The sequence below is a fragment of the Catharus ustulatus genome, chromosome 6, assembly GCF_009819885.2.
Source record: "Catharus ustulatus isolate bCatUst1 chromosome 6, bCatUst1.pri.v2, whole genome shotgun sequence".
Classification (NCBI taxonomy): domain Eukaryota; kingdom Metazoa; phylum Chordata; class Aves; order Passeriformes; family Turdidae; genus Catharus; species Catharus ustulatus.
In genome coordinates this window covers 53,975,725-54,001,246 of record NC_046226.1, presented here as the reverse complement: position 1 = coordinate 54,001,246, position 25,522 = coordinate 53,975,725, and the positions used below count along the sequence as shown (strand labels likewise).

The window sequence follows — 25,522 nt, the reverse complement described above, 5'->3', positions numbered from 1 at the left end:
GGTACTTGGGAAGCTGCCTGTGTACTCCAGTCTCTCCCACAGGGAAGAAGGAAAATTTGGTTTCTGATTTGCCAGAGATGGGGTCTGTATCTCACAAGGTGAGCAAGTAGATCCCAGCAGTGACAAGGCTCACCTGCAGTCCAGGGAATGCCCAGCAACTTTGTAGGGAAAACATATCTCCTTTTACTGGTGGCTGCTCCTGGTAGAGATGCTTCCCAGAATCTCCTTCCAAGTGATTCCACATCAGGAAATATTCAACTATTTGAATCTCAGCAGCTTCCTGAAATTTCCAGGGGACCTCTGCTCTCACTGATCTTTTAAAATTCTTTCTGATTTCAGGAAGTTCTCGGATTCTGCACCTCAGCCAGGTGGTTTTTAGTGGCTCAATGAAATCCAGGCCATCCTTCCAAAAGTGTTCCAAAAGGAATAATTTCTAGCAGAGACTTCCTATGGACCAAAATGAACAACTGGTAAGGTTTGTTCAGCTTCTTTTGTTCAGGGAACGGTGCTTAGGTGTGCATTTGAGTGGGAACAACTCCTTCTGCAGGTGTCAGGTCCATCACAGATGGTGAAAAATGCCAGAGCAGGATGGGCTGGGCATGGCTGTGCAGCACAGCACAGGATTGCAACTGAAGATATTTTAGAGCTGCTTTCCAAAATCCATTGGTTTTATAGGAAAGCTGGTGTGGCTGTTCCATCAAAGGGGGGCCATCTGCCTATGTGGCGCAGGGACAGCACATAAACCTCATTAAGTGGTGGCAACAAATTATTCTTCATGGAGTTTTGTCTTTAGAGGCTCTGACAAAGCTGGGCCACCAACTTCAGGGGCAGAATGGAGAGGAAACAACTTTTACAGCGAGTATCTCTGTTGTGTAGCTCTCAGAACATTTCTTTGCCATAAGACCTAACATCTGGCTTTATTCCTGCTACATGGAGCCCTGATTCTGACCTCTGTGCACAGCTGCACTGCAGGCACTCCCCAATCCTAGCCATGTGTCCCACCATGCCTCATGTAGGGGAATCCTGTCAAAATGCTCCTCCCACGCATCCTAATAATCCGACCTTGGAACAGATGCACCCTTATTCCAGTTTCCCAAAGAGCAGCCAAGGCACAGACACAGGTAACCGTTTTTATTTGGGATCAGCACAGGCTGCCAGATGTCAATACAGAGTGGAAGGATTGTGCTTCACTCAGGCTCCATCTACTGACAGGAGTACACACCCACACACAATTCACTTTGGATAATCTCAGAGGTTTCATTGGTTTTTGACTGCTTTCCAGGATTATTTTTATTTATTTGCCTATCTCAAGAGTTTTTCCTAAACAAGAGCTTCCCTGTTTATTTTCAAGGCCATGCATGTCTCCTTGGCTGTTTCTTTCTCTTCACCTTATTCAGAATCATCTGTGTCTTCCTTCATGTCTGCAACCAGCTGCTTAGAGAAGGGGCAAATGTACTGGCTGGTAATGGCAGCAGCCTCCCTGGCATCTCTGTCCGAGCGGCTGTGGGAAGAGAAAAAAATCAGGGATAGTCCATTATTTCTGGGAGCATGGACTGCAGGAAGTGTGACAAGGCCACGTTGTGACATTCGAGGAAGACTCCAAGGAGCAGGTGTATGACAGAGGGATCATGCACAAATGCACAGTGGTGTTTCACCCCCACTGTGGACACAAGAGGTACTAAGGCCAGCTTATTCCTCCTGGTTTATGAGTGAGATGTCCACGGGAAAGTTGTTGGGCATTAGGAAAGGACAATATCCAGGTGCTGGGATAACCCATCCTGAGGTGTGTGTTTCAATCAGCAACTGAATCCAGATAGGGTAGCAAAGGTTTTCTTTCAGTTTTAACCATTAGATTACATTTCCCAATAGGGTAAATGATTGCTTCAATCCAGAGTGACAACTCTTAGGAAACGATTAAGATGTTATTTTGCTTCCCTGGGTTTTGGACTATTGACTTTTCTATGGCCATTCATTCCTCTTTTGGCTTCCATATTGTGGGGCTCTGAGTCCCAGAGGTGATCAATCTCTCCCACCTACCTGGTGTTCAGAAAGCTCTGGTACAACCAGAGAAAGCAAAGTTCCTCAGGGTTGTTCACTCCCTCTCTCCCCTGCATGTCTGTGTTGATTGGGCCAGGAGAGCTGGTTTAGATAAAGAAAAGTAATAAACCACCGGTTATATAACCAAGCCACCGCAGAGCAGCCCTTGCACCTCGTGTCTTATCTTCTGCTGTGCTCACAGGCATGGCCTCAGTGTCACACACTGGCCCAGTGTGGCAGTGAGAGCTCTGGGTGGGCACTGGGACACCAGAGGTTTCCTCTCACCTGCGCTTGCGGCCCATGAGGTTTTGGATGAATTTCTGAACCTGGGCGTTGCCTCTCATCTTGCTGTACTCGCTGGTGAACAACCCATCCGAGTGCCTCTGGGACCTGTGTGGGGATGTGAGAAATGAGCTTCACTTTCCTGGCAGATTGTTAAAGGTTTAACAAAAGACACTAAGAGACAAAAAATAAAGCAAAAGGTTATAACAGCAGGGCGTTTGGGATTCAGATGTTTTGGAAACACTCTTTAAATTCATCAGCCCATTGCATATTCATAGACCTATCATACATTTTCAAACTTTTCTATAGACTATTTTTTATATTTTAGAAACTGTTTTACATGGTCACTCCTTGAGTCCACCTTTTTAGAGCATGAGTGTTTCTTGGCTGTGGCTTTAATTTATTAATTTTTTTTCAGTCTCAATTTGGGCTGTGGTCTTCAATTTCTACAGACACTCGGTGCTGGTAGCTGGTATATCAGCAGCAGGTGTCTTCACTGGGTGCTGTCTAGCCAAGTAGGTAGTTCACTTACTACATCTTAAAAACCATTTCAACACCACACATATAGCATCCACCCTACTATTTGCAAAAAGCCAATACCATAATATGCATTTATAACAGGGACAACACGGGAGAGTGGCTGCACCTCCCAGCCATGGCACTTGGGACTCACCACAAGGCAACACCTCTCCTCCCACCACCACGGGAGCTGGAGAGCTCAGCCCCACGGGCAGCCCCTGAGGAGGGTGGTGTGGCTGGTCCTCACCTGTCCTTGAGGCCCACCAGGTTCTTGACCAGCTGCTGCACGTAGGCATTGCCGTTCATCTTGCTGAGCTCGCTGTGGAACAGCCCATCCGCGTGGCGCTCCGTCCTGCACGTGGGAACGGGGAAGGGGGGTCAAAAGGAATGGTTTGAAAACGTTGAAACACAAGAACGGGCATTAAACACTGCTGCCTCAAGGCAAGAGAGTCCCAAACACAGGTGGGCAAGAATTTGTGCTGCTTTGGCAAAGTTTCACAAAAAAAGGGGGGAAAAAGGGAGTTTAAAAAACAAATTTGTTAAACATCACATAGGAAAAAGACCTGCCCTTGCTTTTACAGATATAATCACCTTGCCACAAGGATGTGGAAATGTGGGGTTATTGATGATTCAGCACAAGAAAGTGGGGGCAAGAGCCTGGAGAAGTAATAAACAAACAAACATCAGAGACACAAAGCTGAAGAGCACTTAGAAAAGAGCAGCAAAGACCAGCCCTTGCAGGCAACTCCCTTGGTGAACTTGGTGAACTTACAGGGTTGGCTATTTCTGGTTATGTTTTTATGGGACCAGGCTATTGGGAACAGAAACTCTCACCTTTATCAGGCTGTGTGATTGCACAGGAGAAAAGCAGACTCAAAAGTGTCTTTGTAGCTGTATTTGCTGTGTTTTGTTTTGGGGTCACAAACTTTCTCCTGAATTAAATAAAATTAACCTTCCCATTCTTAAGCAAGGAAAAAACAGTATTGTCACTCATCTAACTAAATCTGTTAAGTGAAGAAGATCCACAAGCAAGCAGATGCAAGTTCAGGAAGGCAGCTAATGGGTTTTCAACTAGCAGGCTCTTGGAACAAAAACTGTGTAGAAAAAGAAAGCAGAGTCCCAAGAAGTGCTTACCTCTCCCGGGATGACAGAGATGCTGAGGCGTGGGACAGGACAATCATAGGAATAATTACTTGCCGCAGAGCTGTCATCAGGGAAACCATGTTCTCTCCTGAAATACAGCATGAAGTTTTGTGAGCAGCAGGACAAGCGACCTTGGTGTGTGTCTGGTGCAGTTCACATGCCCCACAGAGACAGGGCTGTGGAAACACCACTCCTGTAACTAAATAAGGCAGGAATTCCTGCCAGCAGAGATAAACACCTGGAGACATCTGCACAGGGCTTCCAGGCAAAAAAAAATTACATGTGCTAAATAAAATTCATTCACATATAGAGGAAGGGCTCATGTGTGTGCCCATATCCACCCGTCCTCTAACCTTTCAAGAAGGAAAAATGAAATAACACAGATTTGCAGTCACAGCAGGCTCTCCTACTTTGTTTTCTTGCTGAAATTAAAAGAAAAGCACATTTTGTTTATGACAAGCCATGGTCAGTTCCCCCCCTTTATTCCCAGGTGCTCACCCTTCCTCAAGGATCACACAGCAGCTCTACTTGCAATTTATAATGCACTCCTTTATTTTTTGCCTTCCTCCTGCAAAGAAACAAACTATCATCACTGTCCTGCAATCTCTCAAGATGACACTCACTACCCCCAAATCAAAGTCCTCCCACTTGGTTTTTACTTCATTCTGAAGCTAAACAGTACAAAGAACATGAAAGGTCTGAGAATTCTGAACACTTTCCAGCCACCCTTCTGGGACTGTTTGCTGCTCTGGAGGTGCTGCATGATGAGAAGAGGCACAAGGAGAAAGGACAAGAGTGAGGGATTTATACAGAAACTTATTCACTGTAAACCACAAGGCAAATATTTAACGGGGGCTGCAGAGCAAACAGATGAGAGGATGAAGGAACCATAAGCTTAATCTCACACACACTTTGAGCTTTAGTGTTGTGTTTTCCTGCCTGATCCAGCTTTGACGGGACAGAATAGTAAAACACGAAGGACATTTCAAAGATCAGCATCTTACTGGAGTCCACACAAGGCAGACTCCAGAGTCCTGGGATGCAGGAGGAGCTGAAAACAGCCACCAAAACCAGAGCATCCTTGGGCAAGGGGAACCTGAATACTGAGTCTGTCCATCCATCTGCCCAACAGCTGCCACACAATCCCTTGACCCCAGGATCTCACCTCAGCCTTTGGCCTCCCCTGGGCTGGCATTTCTCAGGGAGAACCATATTTAGGAGACCATTTTAAACCCCATTCCTGGCTCCAGAATTTCCCTTCTCTTCATAGTCTTTCTAGCTGTTAATCTGGTGATCAGCTTCTCTTTTCCCTTCCTGAACTTTGTCTCCCCTGGGTGAACCATATTTGCTTGCTGAAGTTCCCAGGAGCAGTGATGGTTGTTGGGGAACCTCTGCCTATCAATAATGATTGCATTGTTTTTTTTAATTAGCCAAACCATAAGGAGCAGGTAGATCTCCAATGTCATCACTGAAGGGCTGTTTAACCTTCTTAGGATACTTCCAAGCTTTTAATTTCCTCCCCATTGATGCTGGTTTTAAATGACTGCAAACTCTTTGGCCAGCTGGGACCTTCAGCTGAAAGAATTCTGCCCCAAGCCAGTCTAGGAGCCCTGAGGAGGGAACCCCCCATATTCCAGCACTGCTGCTCTGGACATGGATGTCCTCATAGCAATGGCTCAGGTCTGAAATCCATCCCCCAGAGCGAGAGAGGGGGGAAGGCAGCCCGTGCAGCCCCCCCATCCCAGCTGGACTCACCAACCCTGGTCTCTCCCAGCTCCCAGCTGATGCTCCACTGCCTGCTCCTCTCAGGGACCCCTATATATCTGCAGCCTTATCAGAAGCAATTATTTGGGTAAAGATATAAATATGAGCAATCATGATTAACAGCAAATAATGCAGCGGGGTTGGAATGTCCTTTTAATTACCTGGTCGGGTCATTCACAGCAATTTGATGGAATATTTCTGCTGATGGATAATAATTCCTGCTTCTGCCTATAATGACATTTGTTGGGCAAACATCCTTGTACCAATTGATTCACTACCATTATTTCCTGACTTTAATTACCTCTTCATAGGAGCTTAATCTTCTGTTCTTTTCATTTCATCCTGGCTTGGGCTGTGTTTGCAAGTGCCAGGATCTGTCAGTGAGTCCCTGTGTGTACCAATGATTTGGCTGAATGGCATGTCACATTTTTAGGGCAAGCATTGCCTGATCAGTAGGATCAGGGCTGATTTTTCCATGAGGGGACAACACCTTTTGAATGGTGGTATCAACTGGGAAAGGTCTGCCAAGTACAAATTCTGTCACAGCATCTAAAACCCAGCATACTTATACATGCATGGAAAACATCCTGAATATATTCCCAGACATTGCTGGGGTCTGGTTGGTCTCAAATACTGCAGCTAAAGGTGACATGAAAATAGAGGAAGAAAATAGGATTACCCTTGCTCCTCTTCTTTATATGGTATAAAGTAGCTTGGAAGGAATAAACACCATAAATATATTTTTTAATCTTCCAACTAGAGAAATGGGAGCTGTATTACACTTTTTATCTGCTTATCTTTCTTTTCCTTGAAAAAGCAGAGGGTGTCCCCATGACTAGAGGATTGTGAGGGACAAGATTTTCCCCATCATCTTTCCCTTGGAAGAATGCCCCAGGGCCTGACCAGCAGCAGCTCAGCCCTCCAGGCTGTGAATGCAGCCTGCAGCCAGAGCCCTGCAACAGGAACAGGGGAAAACAGCAGGGACACTCCAGGTCCCATTCCAGGGCTGCAGAACCAGGACATGCCATGGTCAGCCCTGGGACAGGCGAGCCCATTTCCTCCTTCTGCCTCTGCTTCTGCCTGCAGGGCTGTGGCAGGTTTATAAAAGAGGCTGAACAACATGCAGGGAGGTAAAAATTACTAATGTGATTTTCCTTCCTTTGCAAACAACCTCAGTGGGTCTGAAATGCCTCCAAGCTCTGGGGAAACTCAGTTTGCCATAAGGATCTGGTTGACAGAGAAGAGGTAGGAATGACAAAGTGGCCCCACGATGGCAGCAGAGGGTGTGTAACAGGACACTAAAAGGCTCTGGGGACTGGAAGAACATGAAATAAGTCACCTGATTAAATACTTTGCAATAAAAAAATGTGGTTTGCCTCCAGCAGCAGGGGCAGAGTGAAAAGGTGATAGGGTAGAAAATGGTGTGATCGTGCCCAGCACTCCTGCCACTTAATGCAGGTGACAAATGTGGGCTCGAGCTCCAGCACAGCTCTGGAAGCCCCTGATGAGGAAATTCAGGGCCATGAAGAGACCTCAAAAGCATTTTCATGCTGAAATTTATTACTGAATAAACCAAAGCCCAAACCAATTCCTCAGTCCTGAAACAACATCTGATTCTCCTTAGCCAGAATTTACATCAAACTCTCATCAGGAGGCATAATGGAAATAGGAGTGATAAAGAATCCTGCTTAACAATTTCAGCTGAAAGGAGCTTTGTGAATTTGCACCTTGCTTCTCCCATTCTCCCTTTGTGTGAACACTCCAAGACCCAGCAGGGAACTGGAGAGTCCCTTTGCCCACATCCAGCAGGCATAAAGTGGGATTAAATCACCCACTTAGATACAGTCTATAACCCATTATGTATGTGCAGCATCACTGCAGAGAAAACCTTTCAGCTATTTTCTGGCTCTAAGGATGACAGAAGAAATGACTAGCCTCACCTGATCCCTGCTCCTGTGCCACTGCCACACCTGCAGGTGCAGAAAGTCAGGGCTGGACTGATCCCAGCCCCTGGCTGCCTTGACTGACCTGTCCATGGCACGGGTCAGGATTTTAGCAAAGTGCCACAAACAGGTGACACTGAGGAGTGCTGAGGCTGTGCACACCCCTTGAAGACAGCCAGGGAGAAATGCCTCAGGATGAGATGGAGAAGGGATCTGTGAGCTTTGGGGCCATCCCTGAGCTGCCCTGGGGACGCTGCCAGCTATAAAACCATCAGGATCTTGTGCTTAGGCTTGACACCGACTGACATGGCCAGCGTGGGGAGACCTGTGATGGGATGCATTAAGTAAATCCAGTAGCTGTGGGTGTCAGGGCTATTCACAGCAGCCACGCTGATGCCTGGGGAAGCCCTCGTGCCAACAGAGAGCAAAGATTATGAAACCTGGGGCCACACACCTTCAGCACCCAGGCTCTGGCTACTGCTCTGTCTCAAAGGCATCAGAGCTGAGAATGGAACCGAGAAGGGTCTTTTTATTCTCTTTACAGTGGGAGTGGTCACCGAATCTGCAGTGTGAAAGGCAGCATCTTAGAACCACATTAAATGCTTTAGCTCCAAATTTGGCAATATTTGAGAGAAGATGTGAGCCTGGCCTTTTATGATGTAGAGGTAAAGACAAGAAACTGCATTTTAGAAAAGAGAGGATTTCATCACAGAGGTACCTATCCTGGCCCACAGCACAGGGAGGATGGAGGCAGACTCTCCATAATCGGCACTCAGAGCTCTGGGGGGTCATTCTGAGCTCTGAAGGGGAGAAATTCCCATTCATCCTTCAAAGTAATTGGTGCAGGAGATCAGAAAAGATTTTTCCCTGGAGAAGCAGTGTGGATGCATTCAGAGTCCCCCTGCAGAGAGCATTAAGAACAGGCTGGATAAATGCTGCTATTGTCACATGGACATTGTTGCTCCTGCCTTGGACAAGGAAAGCCCATCCAGCCTTTGGGGTTGCTGTTTATCCTAGCCAACCTGTTCCCAGAACCCAGACCTCAGGATCTGCTGGAGCTGATCTTCTTCCTGGAGATACCTTGACTGGCAAAAACACATCCCAAAATCTTACAGACATGCTTTGCACCATGGCTTTGGGATGGCAAAATGCACAAGGGTCAAGCCAGGCCAGGAAGGCTGTGGGATGTCCAGCAGTGGTGTCCCAAGCCCTGATGGAGCTGTCCAGGTGCAGCTGGCCTTTGGGGAGCCCAGCACAGGCTGTGCCCCATGCAATGGCAGCACCAGCCCATGGCAGGGCAGTTTATTGAGGTCAGATGGTACTAGGAGCTGCATAACTAAATCCTTCCTACGTAAAGTACCCTTTAATCAGCTTACAGGGTGCTCAGGAACTTCTACCTCCCCCATTCCTTTTTCCCCTTCCTGTGTCTGTGTGAGGCCATGTGGGCAGTGGGGATTGTCTCTGGTGTGTTTGCAGGTGAGCCTGGCCCACGTCACTGCGATGATGGTGATGCTGCTCCAGATGAGAGCAGATTGGAGGGGATTCTTTGCATCACTCCCAGGCCTGTAAGAGAAAGGACCCTAATTGGTATAAGGGGATTGGAGGATTTAGCCTTCTAAATGCTCCTTTCTTGCACAGGATGCCTTCAGGGGTGGTTTTAATCTTTACCACCTGATTTCATGATTTTGGCCGCAAGAGTGAAGAGCGGGATGGAAGGAAGAGGCAAGCAGGGCAGCCCAGGTGGGCTTGGAAGAAGAAGGAAAATCACAGTCCCATGTGGTCATGGAATTTCAGAAAAACACTTACTCCAATCTCAAAGCGGCAAATTAAGCTAAGAAGGTGTGTAGATCCAGGATATGTGTGTCTGTCTTTCTACCTACCTGCTCCTGATGTAGCTTGGATTGCCTGTGTTTCTCCCTTGCTGTGTTTGACTGAAACATTTCTGGATTTGCACCAGTTTAAAAAAAAAAAAAACCAGGTGTGAGGGACAAAAGCACAAAATGTCACATACCTGCTTGGAGTTGTGCCTGCTTGGTCTGAAGTCAGGAGGGAAGGTGCTGGTGACATCTATGGACACACTGGTGACATCTATGGCTGGCTGCAGGAGCAAGGGCAGCAAAATATTTGTTGGGAGCTCTGGGTTGTGCTGGAGCAGACCTCGGTCATTTTGGTCGAAGTTGTATCTTCCAGTTGTTTGCTTCCTGCCAAACCCTTGGCTGAAATCTGCAGTAAACCCCAGCTCTTTTGAAGTAAAAGATTAAATATTAGGTTTTTGGCTTATACTAGGGGAAAAAACTCCTCATGCCTAAAATATTTTGGTAAGAATTGAGAAGAACAAGGGGAAAAGTATCCTGTTGGTACAGGAGTGGTACCTGGCAGGGTGCCTAGGCTCTCCCAGGTACAGGATAAGAGGTGCTTTGCAAGTGAGAACATCCCCCTGAGGCAGGGATAGGTGCTAAGCCAGAGGGTCTCCTGGGGTGCCTCCCTAGGGATGCTCTGCCTGGGGATGCTGGGTGAGCCAGGCCCATCCTGCAGCAGAACACCTGTGGCAATCCGTGAATCTGGAAGGGCTGCCATGAGGCACCTCCTTCCCGCAAACAAATCATAGAATCATTGAGGTTGGAAAAGACCTCCAAGACCATCCAGTCCAACCTGAGCCCAACCCCCACCTTGTCACCCAGCCCAGAGCACTGAATGCCACGTCTGGTTTTTCCTCGGACACCTCCAGGGATGGGGACTCTGCCACCTCCCTGGGCAGCTCCTTCCATTGCCTGACCACCTTTTCCAAGAGAAGAAATTCTTCTTGTCTGCTTGGGAATGGGTACTGCAGGGGGAAAGAATTTTTATTGTGGCTGGCACTGTGATCTAGAAAAGGAAAAGCCACGCTCAGGGCAGAGTCTTTTTACAGGAAGAAGGGAACTCGGTTTTCCCAACCTATGAGTGCATCATGTCTCCCTGTCACCAAGGAAGCCCAAAGTAGCTTTTAAAGACCCCCATCAATCACCTGCTGGAATTCTACACCCTATGGAACTCCTTCCAAAGCTCCCCTTGGCTGGTTTTACCACCCAAATAGGAAAAAAAATGCCTGCCCCTTGGTTATGTTCCCAGCATGGAACAACACATCTCAGTGCAGGCATCACCAAAACTGCAGGAAAAACAAAAAACTCTCCAGCAACATTTTTAGTGTTAGAGAATCACGGCATTACTTTATTCTGGCCAGGATGTGCATCAGAAATCATTTCATCCACACATTGCAGAGAAAATCATGCCTTGATCCCTTAACACAGGGACACACAGGACTGGGTGGCTTCCACCCCTGGTTTTCCCTGGCCATCCTGGCCCTGCACTGCTTCCTGCCCAGCTGGACCTGGGGTGCAGGAGCACTGAGCACGCTCTCACTTGCCGTGTGTCTGGCCTTATCACAGCTCTAATTGGCATCAGCGCTGTAATCTCAGCCTCCAGCTGTTTGTGTGTCTGGGGAAGAGGAGAAAGCACTTCGGGGAATTAATGTGAATTAGAAGAGCGATGTGCACTGTGTCCTGGCTGGCAGGGCCAGCTGTCCCAGGTGTGCTGTCCCAGCACCGAGCACAGCAGCTCTGACACAGCTGCTCGGGCTGCATTTCTGCTCATCCCTCCCTGGCTTTGTCGGGGATTTGAAGGGACACCCTTTCCAGTAAACAGGAGCAGGATTTGTCAAGATGAGTGTGGAGGGAGGTGCACTTACAGGCGCTTGCTGTTCCCAGTCATGCCTTTCCCTGCCTTTCCTGCTTGTGTTGTCTTCCACTTCTTCCCCTGCCCAGGAGGTTTTTCCCAACAAGTGGCTCTAACAAGCTGAATAATGTTTTAAACCCAGTAGGAGCTCTTGAGTTACATTATTTTGATCTGTCCAGTACCACAAGCCCTTGTATCTCATCGGGTCACCCTTGTGTGAGATCAATTATGTGGTTAAGCTGAAACCAGGCATCCACAAAAACATCTAGTTTTGACTCCAAACAAACAGAGATGGAAAACACAGCCATTTTCTCCAGAGTTTCACCCCCACATCTAACCACTAGCATTAGTTTTTACTTCTTACATAGATTTATCATAACTTACCAGAATGGTAAATGTCAAAAGATCCATTCAGCATGTAAATAAATCCCTGCAGCTTCTTGGGAGACTGGGAGAGCCTGGAAAGCCCGGAGAGCTGTGCCATCCTCTTCCCTCCCTTGCAAAAGCTCACCTGAGAGAGGGGATGCTGCCTCCGCCTCTTTTCTGAGAAATGCATTACAGGGGATTGAAAATGAGGATGGCTTTGTTGCCGATGAGTGTCTCACAGAGAATTGCCCGGCTGAATACAGCAAATAAAAGGAACACGATTGGACTTGAAAGCTCTTTGTTTTCCTCCTTTTGTCCTGAACCTGAAGGCAGCCAGGAGAGCTGATGCTATCAGGGCACTATTCATCAGCTGAGTTTGGCACATCTGTCCTGAAACTTTGGCAGCCGCATTGTTCCCCTTTTCTATTTAAATTTGTAGTGCCTCAGATGTGAAAAATTATGGTGATAAAAGTTCCATCTCCTTGTGGAGACTCTGACAGATGTCTTACTTCACAAGCTTCCTGATCCTTTGAACTGACTGGGAATCAAATCCTCCTGGCTCCTTGGTAGAGGACCAACTTCCTTTGGTCGGGGACCAGCCCCACCACAGCCATCAACCACACTGCTTATCTTCCTGAGTTTCTTTCCCAAACCCTCCAAAAAACTCCAAAAAGTGGTTTGTTGGTTTGGGTGTTTTCCTGGTGCTGCCCTTTTCCTGACATAAGGAGCAGCTGTGGTGCTTCCACAGCTTCTGTCACAGCGGGGTGGGAATGAGGACACTGCAGGCTGTGCATCCAAACAAAAAAGGGTTGTTCCAAAACACCAGCCACATCAGACCCTCTCCAAAGGCGCTCTAAGCATTCCCAGTCCATCACACTGACATAACTCCTCCTGCTTTCCATGAGGGTGACCCATGACTTGTCCTTTGTCATCTCTTTTTTGTGCAGTGACACCACATGACTTCTTTGGATATGCTAATGCAAAATAGACTTTCATTCTCCTCTGCTAGGAGGGCAGTTCCTCTTATCCAAGAAATTAATTGTATTTAATGTCTGTAGCCTGTTTGCCACGGAAGCACTGTCCTAATTAGTGGTTTGCATGGCTACTCACTTCTGGAAGTCAAAAGCATTATTTCACATTAGTTTAATCCACTCCAGGATTAAACTAGTTTAGGATTAAGGCCCTGTTAGTCTGGAATATGAGCTTCCACACTGAGAATTAAGAGTAATTCAGCACTAACCCACAGAGAAAATTGAGATAATGAATGTAAATTAACTGTTAAAGGGGATTAGAGGAATGGCACTAATCCCTGTGGAAGGCAGGAGGACAGCAGTCACTTTTCCATCCTACTCTCTTGGCTGCTCAGGTGGTTTAAAAAGAAATAAATTAAGAGTATTCTGTCCACACAGTTTCATTAGTGCACTTCAGGCCCTCATTTTACTACTTTGAGTTGTTTTGTCAGAATAAAAAGGGCTCTAGTGAAAGTGGTTCCACTGCCCCAGCCCCTCACTGAGTAAGGGCCATGTCAGGAGTCAGGCTTTAGGGATCAAATCCAGATAGGAAAAACTGTGACCAGATGATAGAAACCATCTTCCTGCCTGAACTTCCCAGCAGATATGGTATCAGCAAGTTCTGAATCTGGCAGATGTGCAACCATGCTTGTGTCCTCCTGAGTCCAACACAAACCATTCCCAAAAAGAATGTAGAGATTCAGGTATGTGAGTACCTACTCCAGTGCTGGTGACAGATTTAGAGCAGGACCTGGCCCCACTCAGGCCAGGTGGAATTGTCTCTCCTGTCTTTGCACACTAGAAGAGGGAGATGACTGGAAAAACAAATCCATGAGCTTTGGGATCAACATGAGGATGGGCAGCCTTCACTGGGATGGGAGAGCAGGGTGGTACAACTCCATAGTTACTAAAGACCTGGCATTCTTGCTGGCTTTAGAAAAGACCTGGAAGCCCCACTTCTGGGGGCAGAATTTAGCCAACCAGGCTGTTGTCCAAGTGCTTAAACCAAAGGAATTTTCTCCTACTCATGTATGAAATTGCAGAGCAGCAGCAGCTGGGCAAAACAGACTGTGTGGATCAGCTGAGGTTAGTCCAGTCCAAGGGAAGGACTGTGCTTGGATCTGTGTCCTGTGGCTGACACCAGGGCTGCACATGGTGAGGGGTAACCATGACCCTTTCCAAAACAGAGTAAAAGGGAACTTGGCGCAGCAAGGGCAGAGCTTGGAGAGAGGATTTCTCCCACAAGTCTCAACAATTTGGGTGAAACTCTGATAGCTGCAGCCTATAAACAGATCTTAGAACCAATTTGTCTCATAAAAAGCTTCCAATAATGTATTTTTCCCTTCCATGCAGTGTAAATATCCCTTTACTGCTATGCCTCCTCTTCCCACTGCCTTCCACAAACACCAGGCTGATCTGAATGCTCACCTGGCATCAACATCGGGGCTGAGGTTTGGTGGCACAGCTGCAGAGATGCCCACAGAGCCTGTATCAGCTCCCACACCTCCCTGTCACCTGGGCTGGAAATGGGAGGTCACACCTCTCTGTGCTTCCTGATCCTGCAGGCGCATAGGTATCCCTCAAACAGCATTTTTCTCTCATTTTCTGCAGTAGGACGTCCCAGCCCCCACGTTCAGCTCATGACCCGCTGCCCCATCTTTGCTCACACACTTGCTGCCTATCTGTTTTTTTCCTGTATGTTACATTTCTGCCGTGGTTATTCCTGCCCAAGCATGGGTAAGGTGCAAAATTCCTTTTGAAGTGCATCCTGCATTTGCCAACTTACCAAGAGCACTTTGAATCCCTACTCTGTGCTCCAAGATGCTCACAGCATCCTGTCTCGGCTGTATCTTCAAATTTCATTACGGACTGTCTGGATCTTCCCTCCGCTTAATTACAAACACCTAAACATTACCAGATTCTACACACACATCGGAACACGATTTCCCTGTTATTCACCCGATCTGTACTAATCCCAATTCTTTGCTCAAGAGAGCACAGCAAGACCATGTGAGAGCGCAGCCAGACCTCTGCAGCACTCGGGACACCGGGACACCAGGAGCCGGGACACCGGGAGCCTGCCCCCCCCCCAGCACCCCTTAAGCCGCTTGGTGACCCAGTTGTCCCCGCGGGGCCGGGTTCGGGGCCGGGCGGGGCGGCGGCGGAGGCTCCTCCCGCGGCTCGGCGGGCAGCTCCCGGCGGCCGGGCCGGCTCCGTGCGCGGGGCGCGGGGCAGCGCCGCGGGGCCATGGGCAACGGCACCGCCGGACCCCCGCCCGCCGCACCCGGCCACAGCATCGCCGCCCTGGTGTTCGGCATCCTCCTCATCCTCCTCATCGTCGGCGGCAACGGGCTCGTCTGCCTGAGCGTGTGCACGGAGCGGGCGCTCAAGACCACCACCAACTACTTCATCGTCAGCCTCGCCGTGGCCGACCTGCTGCTCGCCCTCCTCGTCCTGCCCCTCTACGTCTATTCCGAGGTGAGACAGCCCGGGCACACCGGGGGACGGCCGGCTGGGGCTTGTGTGCCTGCAGGTTAGGAGGCAGCGGGGGGACAAGAGACCAAGTACCGAGGGTCAAAGCCGCTCTCCGGGCTTGCTCCCCACCGCCCCCCCGGGAGTGTTCCCCCCTCGGGACAGCCCTGAGCCCCGGGATGTGGCGGTCAGACCCCCCCGGCTCGTACCTGCGAGCGTCGCGGCATCGCGGGGCGCTGCGGGACCGCGGGCGGCGGGGAGCGGAGCCGGCTCCGGGAGAGTTCCTGGCATCCCCGTCCGAGCCCTAGCGGGTGGAGATGCCCCGAGTGAAGGCACACAGGGGCGGCTGTCCCTTGCCTTGCTGTCCAGGTTGCCGTCAGCAATGGATAGGAAGAGACAGGTGCTGTGCTCTGTTTGAGCAGATCTTGGTGATAAAGGGAGATCTTTAGCAAGGAAACAACTTTCTATGTTTGCTGAGAAAGAGAAGCTGTCTTTTCTGGGAGCTGGATGGGATTTGGTCACCCTTCACCAAGGTGGCTTTGGCTGGCAGGTTGTTGATTGGCATAGGCCTGAGCCAGCTCAGGGACATGAGGCAGAGTTGCTGTTCACTCCCAAAACCTATTCACTCCCAAGACTGTGACAGCAGAGGGAAAGAACAGGCATTGCCGAGGTTGAGTGGTTCTGTCATTTACTGCCAGGCATGAATAAACCCTTGTGCTTGCGGGGGCATGCTTTAGAACCTGTTAGTACCAGCTGGTGGCCCTTCCCTGCTCAAGAGGATGAAAGCATCCACTGGGCCAAATTCCAGGTTTTTCTACCCATCCTGGTGGTAGCTGGTGGTGTGGATCTTCTTCCCAGCTGTGGAAGAGCATCTCCCCTCTTGTCCTCTCTCGCAAGCCATTCAGAGCACCCCATGGCTCAGCAGGCCCTGACTGTGCAGGCCTGCCCTCCACTAAGCAAGGCAGGCTGCAGATTAGAGCTTAGGATGGTCTCTACCTCATCCTAGGATTTTGCAGGACGTTGTGACCTCTCTGAAGACAGGTACTGTGGAACAGCAGGTTCATCTGGGGACGGATGAGAAGAACAAATGAAGACCTGGAGCATTAGGTCCCCTCTTTTTCCACTGTGCTCTTGGTTTTGGTGGATTTGCTTTTTCCTCATCACCTCCATTCTGCTGGTTAGAAAAGCACATTCTTCATCATTCTTCTTAGCTGCTTTTTGCTAATTGGGATCCCTTTTCTTCCTTCCTCTTTCTGTTGTCTCTGAATGCCTTTGGTCCCCAGGTCTCTCTATGAGCAGTCACTAACACCAGAGTGGTTTCCTTTTGCCTGCAGGTGGGAGTTTTGCTGGAATATATAAAATACAGGTTAATGTATTCTGGGGTACCTCTGAAAATTCTTCCAATGGGGCAGGCGTATTGTGGGGCACTCCTTGAATACCACAGACATTCCACAAGTTCGGGATTCTCAGGAAATGGGTGTTCATACCTGTACTAGCTTTAAAAACTGGGGCTGTCCAGCTTGTGGTGACACTTGGAGTGTTCACTTCCATGGCTGTCCATAAACATCAGTTCTGTGAGGGAATTCTTCCATGTCTCTGCTCCCAGGATATTAAACACAGGGAGTGAAGGTGCTGTATGACAGAAGTCTTTCCCTCTCGTCCTGTGCAGCTCCTGCAGCCAGGCAGGCATTCAGAGGCACAGAACAGCAGAGGCACCAGGATTTGCACTCCTGGCGCTCGGAGGGAATGCATGGAGCAGGTGTGGGAAGTGCTGATCGGGTACAGAGAGAGAGAAAGAGAGCACTGTGCAGCAGTCACAGCCCCCTGGAGCAGGCTGTGGGGCTCTGATGTGTAGAGCAACTCCAGCTCCAGTGTTGCAGCAGTTCCCATTGCATGCCTAGAAGCTTCTCTGTGGGCTCAAAGCCTGCAGATGCCCATGTTAATTTTAATAGTCTCCTGTATGCTGGTGCAGGATTTCCAGCTCATTTTGTTCTGAAATAAGATAGGGAGAAGGGAGAGTAACCACTGAATCCATGCCAAAGGACAGAATTATCGTGGTTTCTTTTATTTTTTTTTCCCTTGGAGGCAAAACTCAGATGTTGGGATGGAGGATGCAAGGTGTAGTGATTGCTCTTTAAAACTAGCTTGGTTTCAGCTTGCACTCTGTACCAAACATAATAGCCACTGAGAATATGGCCTGGACAGTCATGAATGTTAACCTCAATCTTCATTCTTGATGTTTTTGTTTGGTTGTTTTAAACTTTAGTCCAACACAGTAAAGGTGGACTCTGAAGGCCCATTGGAAAACTCAAAAACCAGCTGAGGCGGTGAGTTTTTGCTTTTTTAGCAGGAACAGAACAATAAACTGAGAATTTTTTCATTCAGCAGAAGCTTGCTCACCTTGTGCTGTTTTCCTGTGAGGTGGCATCTTGTGTTCCAGTTTTGGAAACATTCCTCCAAGTCAGGGCTTTAGAAGACAGCAGGAGGGACTTAACTTTTGAGGTGACATCCGACATCCTCACAAACAACAGATCTCCTCCAAACTCCTGTAGAGATGGGATTTCTTCCTGTGGGATGTGGATGATTCTTTGCTGCCATTCACAGAAGCTGGAGTACAGTGGGAGAATCCTTAATGTTGGCTTTTATTTCTGGGTGTTGAGAAAGCTCATTTCAGACACTGGCAGCAATTACGGACACACACCCTCTTTCTCTGGTGTCATCCAAATATAGAACAAAGACATGTTTCAATGTTTTCCAGTTGTAATTACCACACAGCTGCCTGTCCTAGGGGGCAGAAGGCACTTCCCTTCCTGCTTTCTTGGGAATCTCAGGTCTTAGCAGTATCATGTGGAGAGGTAATGGTAACTTCCATGGGGAAGTTGCACTGCTCTTCTGCCAGCCCTGACTTTCTGATGATGGTTGTGCCAAGTGCTTTCCAGCAATCAATCCAGTGCCAGAAAGGCAGGGATGATGGGAAGCAAGGGGGAAGGAGATGGCCTGGGGCACTCCCAGGAATTAACTCTTACTCCTGAGGAGCAAAGTTCTGCTTTCATGTGAAGAAAGGAAAGGAGAAGATCACAGAGAGTGCCTGGAGCGCTGGTAGCACTGAATTAGGGGTTCCCTGAGGGAGTAGAGCTATGGTGCTATGGAGTTACTGCAGGATATCACTTGGCTCTGGTGGGCTTTGGGAGGGAGCTGTATGGCTCCAAAGGCTTGCCTTGTGTGTAACTGCTTCCTCTTCCCAGAGACTCTGACAATGGCAGGAGTCCCAAAGACTCTGGGATACTTGCAGGATACCATCCTCATTTAGTGGAGGCATCCCAGCAATTAGGGCAGATACCAGGACAAGCTCCACACCTGTACCTGTACCTGTACCTGTACCTGTACCTGTACCTGTACCTGTACCTGCACCTGTACCTCCTGTGATCAGCTCTCTGCTAATCCTGCCGAGCAGCAGAGCTGTGGAACAGGCCTGAGCCAGGAAGCTGCTGGCAGGAGCTGAGGGTGTTGGTTATGTAAACATCTTTGCCACTAAGACCTGTGTAAGTGATTATGGAAAAGAGGAAACGGTTTGAGCAGATTTGCATGTTTACCTGGCTCCTTCTCCAGGTCAGGGAAGATGAGTGTTCCCAGCAGGCACGATAACAGAGCAGCCAGTAAAAATCACACGAGCTATCTTCTTATCTTGGTGAGGGTGATGGGTTCTGCCTAAAACTTTCAGGCTGTCACTGGTTTGGTATCCAAACATCTATTTTCTTGCAGTATTTTCTGTGTGCCTGTTATGCAGCTCTTCTAGTGAGAAGCCAGACCTCTACCCTCTCTAAATTTCCCCTGGCTCTCTATGAATGGATGTCAGCTTGTTTGCAGCAGGATTTGGGATTAGTCTTTCCTAGAATGTTACAGTTTTAGTGGGAATTGATGTTATATCTGGGCCTTGCTGATGTCTGAGCCACACAAAATACCAGGGAGGTGAGATAGGCCAGCAATTACAAACCAGTCTTTAGGGTTTTTTTTCAAATACCAATAACTGGGGAGAGGTGACTTGGAATTCTTGGTCCTCATAATGTCTCAGGTAGATGATCAGGCTTGCTCATGATCTCTGGAAAACCTTGACCTCAATGATTTAAGTTAAGAAACAACATCAGAGCAGACATGAGGCACCTCTGTCTTGTGTCCCACTCCGTCTTCTTCCTCTCCCCTTGCAGGCTGTGTTGTGTATTCTGGGGACTGTGACAGTTGTCACAACTCACGGCAAAAAGCCCCAAGACAGCTTCTGGTGGACATGGGGACGATTCTTTGGCTCTGATTCTGGGCTTTGCCCACTGGCAAGGACTATTCCTCTTCCAACTCGTGTCACAGCCTTCTTACTCCATGCCATGTCTTTGAGCCATGGCTGCACTGAGGCAGATGCTTGTTCAAAGTCCAGCTGGGCATCTCCTAATTCCCTTTCAGGCTTCTGTGGCAGGACTGAGACAAGAGATGGTATCAGTGGAAATAGGACTAAAACCTTTGTCTCTGTCCTGGATCCTGCCCTCAGGAGCTCTTCTGGCATCATGCTGGTTTAGGAGGCAGAGTTTTCCTTACAAATCAGCTGTGCTTAGGAATAAGTGGCTGACTAGGAAGACACCTGCAAGAGTGTTTGAGAAGCCAAGTCTGTCTCCTGCCATCCACCATCCTATAAAACCTTCTGCATTGCATTCTGGAAGAGTGGAGAACCCACAGAGCTGCTGAAGGTGCAGTTGCTCTGGTGCACTTAAAGGAAGCTTGAGCTGTTTGTGATCCCTAAACACTGTGTACCTTGATGGGCTAATCTGCTGCAGCCTCCTGGAATTAGGTACTCCTTAATCACATGGTCCAGCAAAGCCGCTTATCCAAAGTTACTCTCCCATCAGAGGGGTCCTTGGCACGTTTTGCCAAGGTGGGTGGGTGACAAACACCATAGAATGGGAAGTTCTCTCCTTGCATCTTCCTCAAAGCCAGAGTCTTGGGGGTTGGTAGGGAAAGGGAAGGGTTTATAGCATTTTCAAAGTGCCCGACTTTAATCTCACATGATTCAAAGGTGCTGCAGCCCGAGAGCCCTTGTCCTTTTCAGAATCAATTAGTTCTCCCAAATCACAAACAGGTTTGGAAAACTGTAGCCCAAAATCAAATTTTCTCTCTCATAAGCTGAACTGAACCTGATGAGATCCCAGTGAGCTTGGAAGAAATTTGGTTTTTGATGATTCAGGTGCCAAATTCAGTTTGGAGTTTCTGCATTATGCTAGAGAAGAGGCTGAATGAAGCACTCACGTCTGACTCCAGAGCTCCCCTGGAGGTATCTCAAGGAGATGCTGTACAAAAATAGCAAAACAGTTACTTCAGAGACTCCTTTGGCTTTACAGCTCCTCTAATCATAATCCTATGCTTGACATCATTACTGGGTGATATTAATCCCTGTAGAGCTGCCTGCCCTGTTGCTGGCAGGGGCTGGGGTTCGACACCTTCCAGGTGTTCTGTGGAGTGTGTTCCCCATGTGGGTCCACTCTGTGCTGGGATGAATGAAACCAGAACCTGTTCTTCAGTACCAGTACAGGAACAAATCCATACCTGCTCCCTGAAACCTTCAACAATTAAGGGCAGCAACATTAGACTCTATGAGCACTGGCTGGCTATTGCTACAGAGAAAATATGCTGGGATTTTTATATATATATATATATATATATATATATATATATGTATATATAATTTTCTGCAGCACATTTTCAATAGATAAAAATATATAATTGATTATATATATTAGATGATGCACATTATCTGTAAATAAACAACATAGAATATTAAATACATTACATGTAGCAATATATATTATATAGTAATATTTATCATGTATATTTTAATGAATGCACATAGAGAGTACTTTGGTACTTTGCAGTATCAAAAGAAAGCGTTTGAGTCAGACATGACAAAGAACCATTGCTACTGAGCACCTTTTTTTCAAGCTTAGGTGGTAGAAGCAAGAATGTAGATTTAAAGCTTAAAGCAGAGACATATTGTGTAGAAAAAAATTTAGCTATAGAGTTTAAAATATAGAAGGAACAAAGGTAGTTATAAAGATGACAAAAAGTCTTAAAATTAGTCTCTGCGTCAAAACAAGATTGGCTAAGAAATGTCACACTGCAATTAAACAAAATTTCTTAGTATTGGATTAGAAACATAAATATCTTTGTTGGTAGCATTTTATTGGTTAATAAATCCTTAAAAGACCTTGTAACCATAAGTCTTGTGACTTCTAGCCATGCTCTCAACACCTGTAACAAAAACTCACGTTTTCTGTAAAAAACAAGAAAAATAAACCACACTTTCTAAAGCAACTAAAAATCCCATCTCTTACCTCATTCATTAAAAAAAAGAATCCCCACAGAACGTTGTGATGTGGGAACAATAAGCCCACACACCCACACTAAAATCATACTTATTTGTATATTTTGTTGGGTTTTTAACTGAACCTCTCTCTGCAGAGGGACTCAAAGGATGGTGGAATTTTCCTCACAGTCTCAAGCTCAGAGGAAAAATTTCCTGCTTCCCTTGTGGTGACAGCCTATTGAGCTTCCTGGTTTACCTGTGCAGGTGTGAGCAAACTGATAGTACTCTGCCTGTGCTCAAGGAGCTCATGGGAATAATGGCACAGGAATGGGATTGAAGTGACCTATTTCTATATCAGCCTAAAAAGTGCTTTAATGTTAAAAGAACGAGGTGGGTTTGTACCTGGGTGAGACAAGCACTCGATTGGAACAAAGTGCCACAAGTAGTGTCTGGCTGTACGAGCATCAGCCATTGCTGTCCTTCTGTCTGTCCTGCTGCCTGTCCTGTGCTATGGGCTGTGCAGAGCCTGTGCTGCTGGCTGAGACATAACTGAGCTGAAAATCACCAAGGATGGCCGAGTTAACCCTTCAGGTGGTTCATAGCACTGACACTGTTCCCTGCTGCTCTGCCCCGGTGCCTGTGGCCATGGGGAGAGAATCAGAGGTTGTTACTCCCTGTCTGGACCTGGTCTCCAGAGGCTGGACTTGTGCTTGGCCTGCCAGGGTGGAACAGCTGTGTAACACAAGGAAACATCAGGGGGTTGAAGCACTTGAGACACAGAAGTGGAAGAGGAGCTTTGTGCTCTGTTGCTTGCTTGCTTGGGGACTGAGCTTAGGATGCTGTGCAGCCAATACTGCCTTGTTGGGCAGATCTTGGGGCCCTGAATGGGGGGTTTGAGGAATTTGGGGGTACCTGCCCTCACTCAAGGGTGATGTGTCCATTTCTCTGCCCAGCATGACTCACTTGGCTGTCCTGATGGTCTGAGGGCTCAGCTCTCCAGACAGGCCAGAACCACAAGCCCTGAGCAGGCTGAGGGCTCTGTGTGGGGCTGATTGCCATGTGCGGCTGCTGCGCTGGGAGCACTGTGCCGTGGGAGGAGCACTCAGCTTTGGGCTGCTTGTTTGTAGGAAACGAGTGGCTGAGGCACCCAGGCATGGCCTTGTTCCTGTCATTTTAAAGGACACAGCACCTGCTGACACCAGGGATCTTTTCAGTTCCAGGGAGGAGTGTGGTCCCTCAGCACAGTGCTGTGCGATGCCCTGATGACCATGGACGTGATGTTGTGCACAGCCTCCATCTTCAACCTGTGTGCTATCAGCGTGGATCGGTGAGTGGCTTCCTGCTCTGGCTGTGCCTGGGCAGCCTGTTGGTTCCATAGGCCCTTGCCAGCATCCCAAGCAGGGAGGATTCTGCCCTTCCCTAAGGAGGATGTTCTGCCCTAATGTCCTCCACCACCAGGTTTGTGTCCCATCGGTGGTGGCCAAGCTGAAAGCTCCTTGTGTGATGAGCCAGAGCTGCCCCTTGGCTGTTCTGGTTGTAGCCCAGGCCTCAGCTGTTAGTAAAGTAAATCACTGGGGGGAAGGACAGTGACAGGGAGCTTGGGGCCCCTCAGCTGCATTACCAGTAGTACCACCACCACACCAGGACCGACTCACCTGAGGCTGTGTTGGCAGGTTCATCGCTGTCCAAATCCCACTCAACTACAACCGGCGACAGATTGACCTGCGGCAGCTGATCCTTATATCCACCACCTGGATATTCGCCTTTGCTGTGGCATCCCCAGTCATATTTGGCCTCAACAACGTCCCAGACCGGGATCCCAGCTTGTGCCAACTGGAGGATGACAACTACATCGTGTATTCCTCCATTTGCTCCTTCTTCATTCCGTGCCCTGTCATGCTGGTTCTGTACTGTGGCATGTTCCAAGGACTCAAGCGCTGGGAAGAAGCCCGGAAGGCCAAGCTGAGAGGCTGCATCTATGGAGCCAACAGGAAGCTGTATCACCCCCCAACCTTGATGGAGAGAGAGCAGACCCGGCTGGGGTCACTGGAGCGCAGCCCCTATGCTCGTGCTGGCATCCCTGGGGAGTGTGGGATGAACAGTGGGATCCAGACTGTGTCGTACCCACACCTCAGGTACCCGCACCCGGGGCACGGGCGCAAGCGGGCCAAGATCAATGGCCGGGAGCGCAAGGCCATGCGGGTGCTGCCGGTCGTCGTCGGTGAGTGGCTGCCAGGGATGGCTGGGGAGGGTGGGAAATGTGCCCCCACAAGGTCCCACCACAGTGCTCAGACTGGCAGGACCTGGGTGAATCCAGAGCAGTGCCAAAAACCACCACCCTTGGGAAAGAACACATGCAGTGTTTATAACCCAACCTTCCCTCAAGGCAAACCTGTGACTCCCAATATTTTCCATTCAAAGCCAAAGCGAGACTACCTGAAGACTTTTCATCAATGTTTAGGACAAGAAAGGCATCCCAAATTTTTGTCTGGGCATAAGCCCAGCTCCACATGTCAGCACAATTGCTACCTTTTCCCTGAGTGCCTGAATTGTATCTGTCTTTTTTGGCTCAGGCTTTTGAACATTCACATCACCTTCTCTCTTTATTATCCTCTTGGCAGGTGCTTTCCTCTTCTGCTGGACACCTTTTTTTGTGGTGCACATTACCAGGGCTCTCTGCAAGTCCTGCTCCATCCCCCCTCAAGTCACCAGCACTGTCACTTGGCTGGGCTATGTCAACAGTGCTCTCAACCCCATCATTTACACCGTGTTCAACGCCGAGTTCAGGAACTTCTTCCACAAAGTCTTGCACCTCTTCTGCTGAGCCCTCCATGCAGGAGGAACCACTGGGCAGGAGGAAACAGTGGTTCATTTTTTGTATAGTTCATTAAAGATCTATTTCTGCCTCTGGTCTGCTGTCTTTGTTGGGGCTGAGCGGAGGATGAGGAGAGGTGGCAGCTGAAGGAAGGGGCTCCCCGGGTCCTTGTAGTAAGGTGTTACAGGTGAGGGCCAGTGGATGCAGCTTGAAACCTCTTCCCACTGGAAACTGTCAAGTGTAGCCACTTCTTTAACATTTGATGTAAGCAGGGATAATAACAGTAATTTCTAATCTTCTGGCATCTGAGGTGGTATTAACAGGGCTGTGAGGTGACATGGACACGAGTCTGGGGGAAAAAAGGCTGTTAAGCCCATTTTCCAGATGTCCACATGCCAGACAAGGGTACCGAGCTCATTTCCAGATGTCTACATGCCAGGTGAGGGTGGATCTACCTATGCAACCTCCTTTCCCCTTATCCTTGATAATTTTAAACCTAAATATTGATTTCACTCATGTTTAACAAGAGTCTTACAAAAGCACCATAATGTTATTGCTACTGCTCCAGAATTTCCTGTGAAGCCAAGTGATTCCTGCCAGGAACTGTTTCCAGCCTCAGGAAAAAATCCTTTATACCTTTAGGTGAACCTGCATGCAGTGACAGCCACAGCAACCAGTGGGATAGGTGATGATCATTGCTGAGACTCTGAGGGGAGAAAAAGAATATTGCAGAAAATTACAGTCTTCCAAGTAATGATTTTTGTATAGGATTGTTTCTTTCCAGGAGGGAATTTGCTTGGAAGCAGAAGAGAAAAGGGATGTTTTGAGTGTTCCTTTGACTGAAAATAGCAAGTGCTCAATTTCTCATCAGCAGACTCGATTCCCACATGATTATACTGTGCATTTCTGAGCTGCTGCTTGCTGGGTTGGAGCACAGCTGTCCCAGGTACCAGGGCACTTGGGCTTTCCAGAGCTGCTGCTTTGGAGCTGTCTTTGCTGCATCTGAATGCAGGATGCAAGAAACCCTGTAAATGAGCTGTGTTACTGTGGGCTCAGTTAAGACTGTCTTCTCACTAACTAGTTGTCTCCAAGGTCTAGACAACAGCAATCAGCATTT

At 48.3% G+C, this 25,522-nt stretch overlaps 2 protein-coding genes across 3 annotated transcripts; one reads left to right on the top strand and one right to left on the bottom strand.

The window, feature by feature from the left end:
• Positions 1 to 1,135: 1,135 nt before the first annotated feature.
• On the bottom strand, positions 1,136 to 11,842 carry LOC116998017. 2 transcript variants are annotated; one of them, XM_033063306.1, is made up of 8 exons: positions 11,784 to 11,842; positions 9,700 to 9,929; positions 4,480 to 4,549; positions 3,973 to 4,069; positions 3,086 to 3,190; positions 2,323 to 2,427; positions 2,038 to 2,139; positions 1,136 to 1,501 (listed from the first exon to the last, which is right to left on the bottom strand). In XM_033063306.1, the coding sequence occupies exons 4-8, from the start codon at positions 4,059 to 4,061 to the stop codon at positions 1,390 to 1,392; spliced, it is 513 nt and encodes a 170-aa protein (XP_032919197.1). In that variant the 5' UTR covers positions 4,062 to 4,069; positions 4,480 to 4,549; positions 9,700 to 9,929; positions 11,784 to 11,842; the 3' UTR covers positions 1,136 to 1,389. The 2 variants fall into 2 exon arrangements, with proteins under 2 accessions (XP_032919197.1, XP_032919198.1); XM_033063307.1 differs by lacking the exons at positions 9,700 to 9,929; positions 11,784 to 11,842 and adding an exon at positions 5,737 to 5,774.
• Positions 11,843 to 14,947: 3,105 nt separating this feature from the next.
• On the top strand, positions 14,948 to 24,497 carry DRD4 (dopamine receptor D4). The gene is made up of 4 exons (XM_033063130.1): positions 14,948 to 15,253; positions 22,805 to 22,917; positions 23,264 to 23,811; positions 24,212 to 24,497. The coding sequence occupies exons 1-4, from the start codon at positions 15,023 to 15,025 to the stop codon at positions 24,412 to 24,414; spliced, it is 1,095 nt and encodes a 364-aa protein (XP_032919021.1). The 5' UTR covers positions 14,948 to 15,022; the 3' UTR covers positions 24,415 to 24,497.
• Positions 24,498 to 25,522: the final 1,025 nt, after the last annotated feature.

What these genes read in the sequence shown, in the direction of transcription:
- LOC116998017 (XM_033063306.1), bottom strand. Translation starts at nt 4,061, where the DNA reads ATGGTTTCCCTGATGACAGCTCTGCGGCAAGTAATTATTCCTATGATT. An exon ending in TCTCTGTCATCCCGGGAGAG is followed by an intron (nt 3,191 to 3,972) that starts GTAAGCACTTCT and finishes TCCCACGTGCAG; the next exon opens with GACGGAGCGCCACGCGGATG. An exon ending in CTCATGGGCCGCAAGCGCAG is followed by an intron (nt 2,140 to 2,322) that starts GTGAGAGGAAAC and finishes TATCTAAACCAG; the next exon opens with CTCTCCTGGCCCAATCAACA.
- DRD4 (XM_033063130.1), top strand. Translation starts at nt 15,023, where the DNA reads ATGGGCAACGGCACCGCCGGACCCCCGCCCGCCGCACCCGGCCACAGC. An exon ending in CCCTCTACGTCTATTCCGAG is followed by an intron (nt 15,254 to 22,804) that starts GTGAGACAGCCC and finishes GGATCTTTTCAG; the next exon opens with TTCCAGGGAGGAGTGTGGTC. An exon ending in TGTGCTATCAGCGTGGATCG is followed by an intron (nt 22,918 to 23,263) that starts GTGAGTGGCTTC and finishes CTGTGTTGGCAG; the next exon opens with GTTCATCGCTGTCCAAATCC.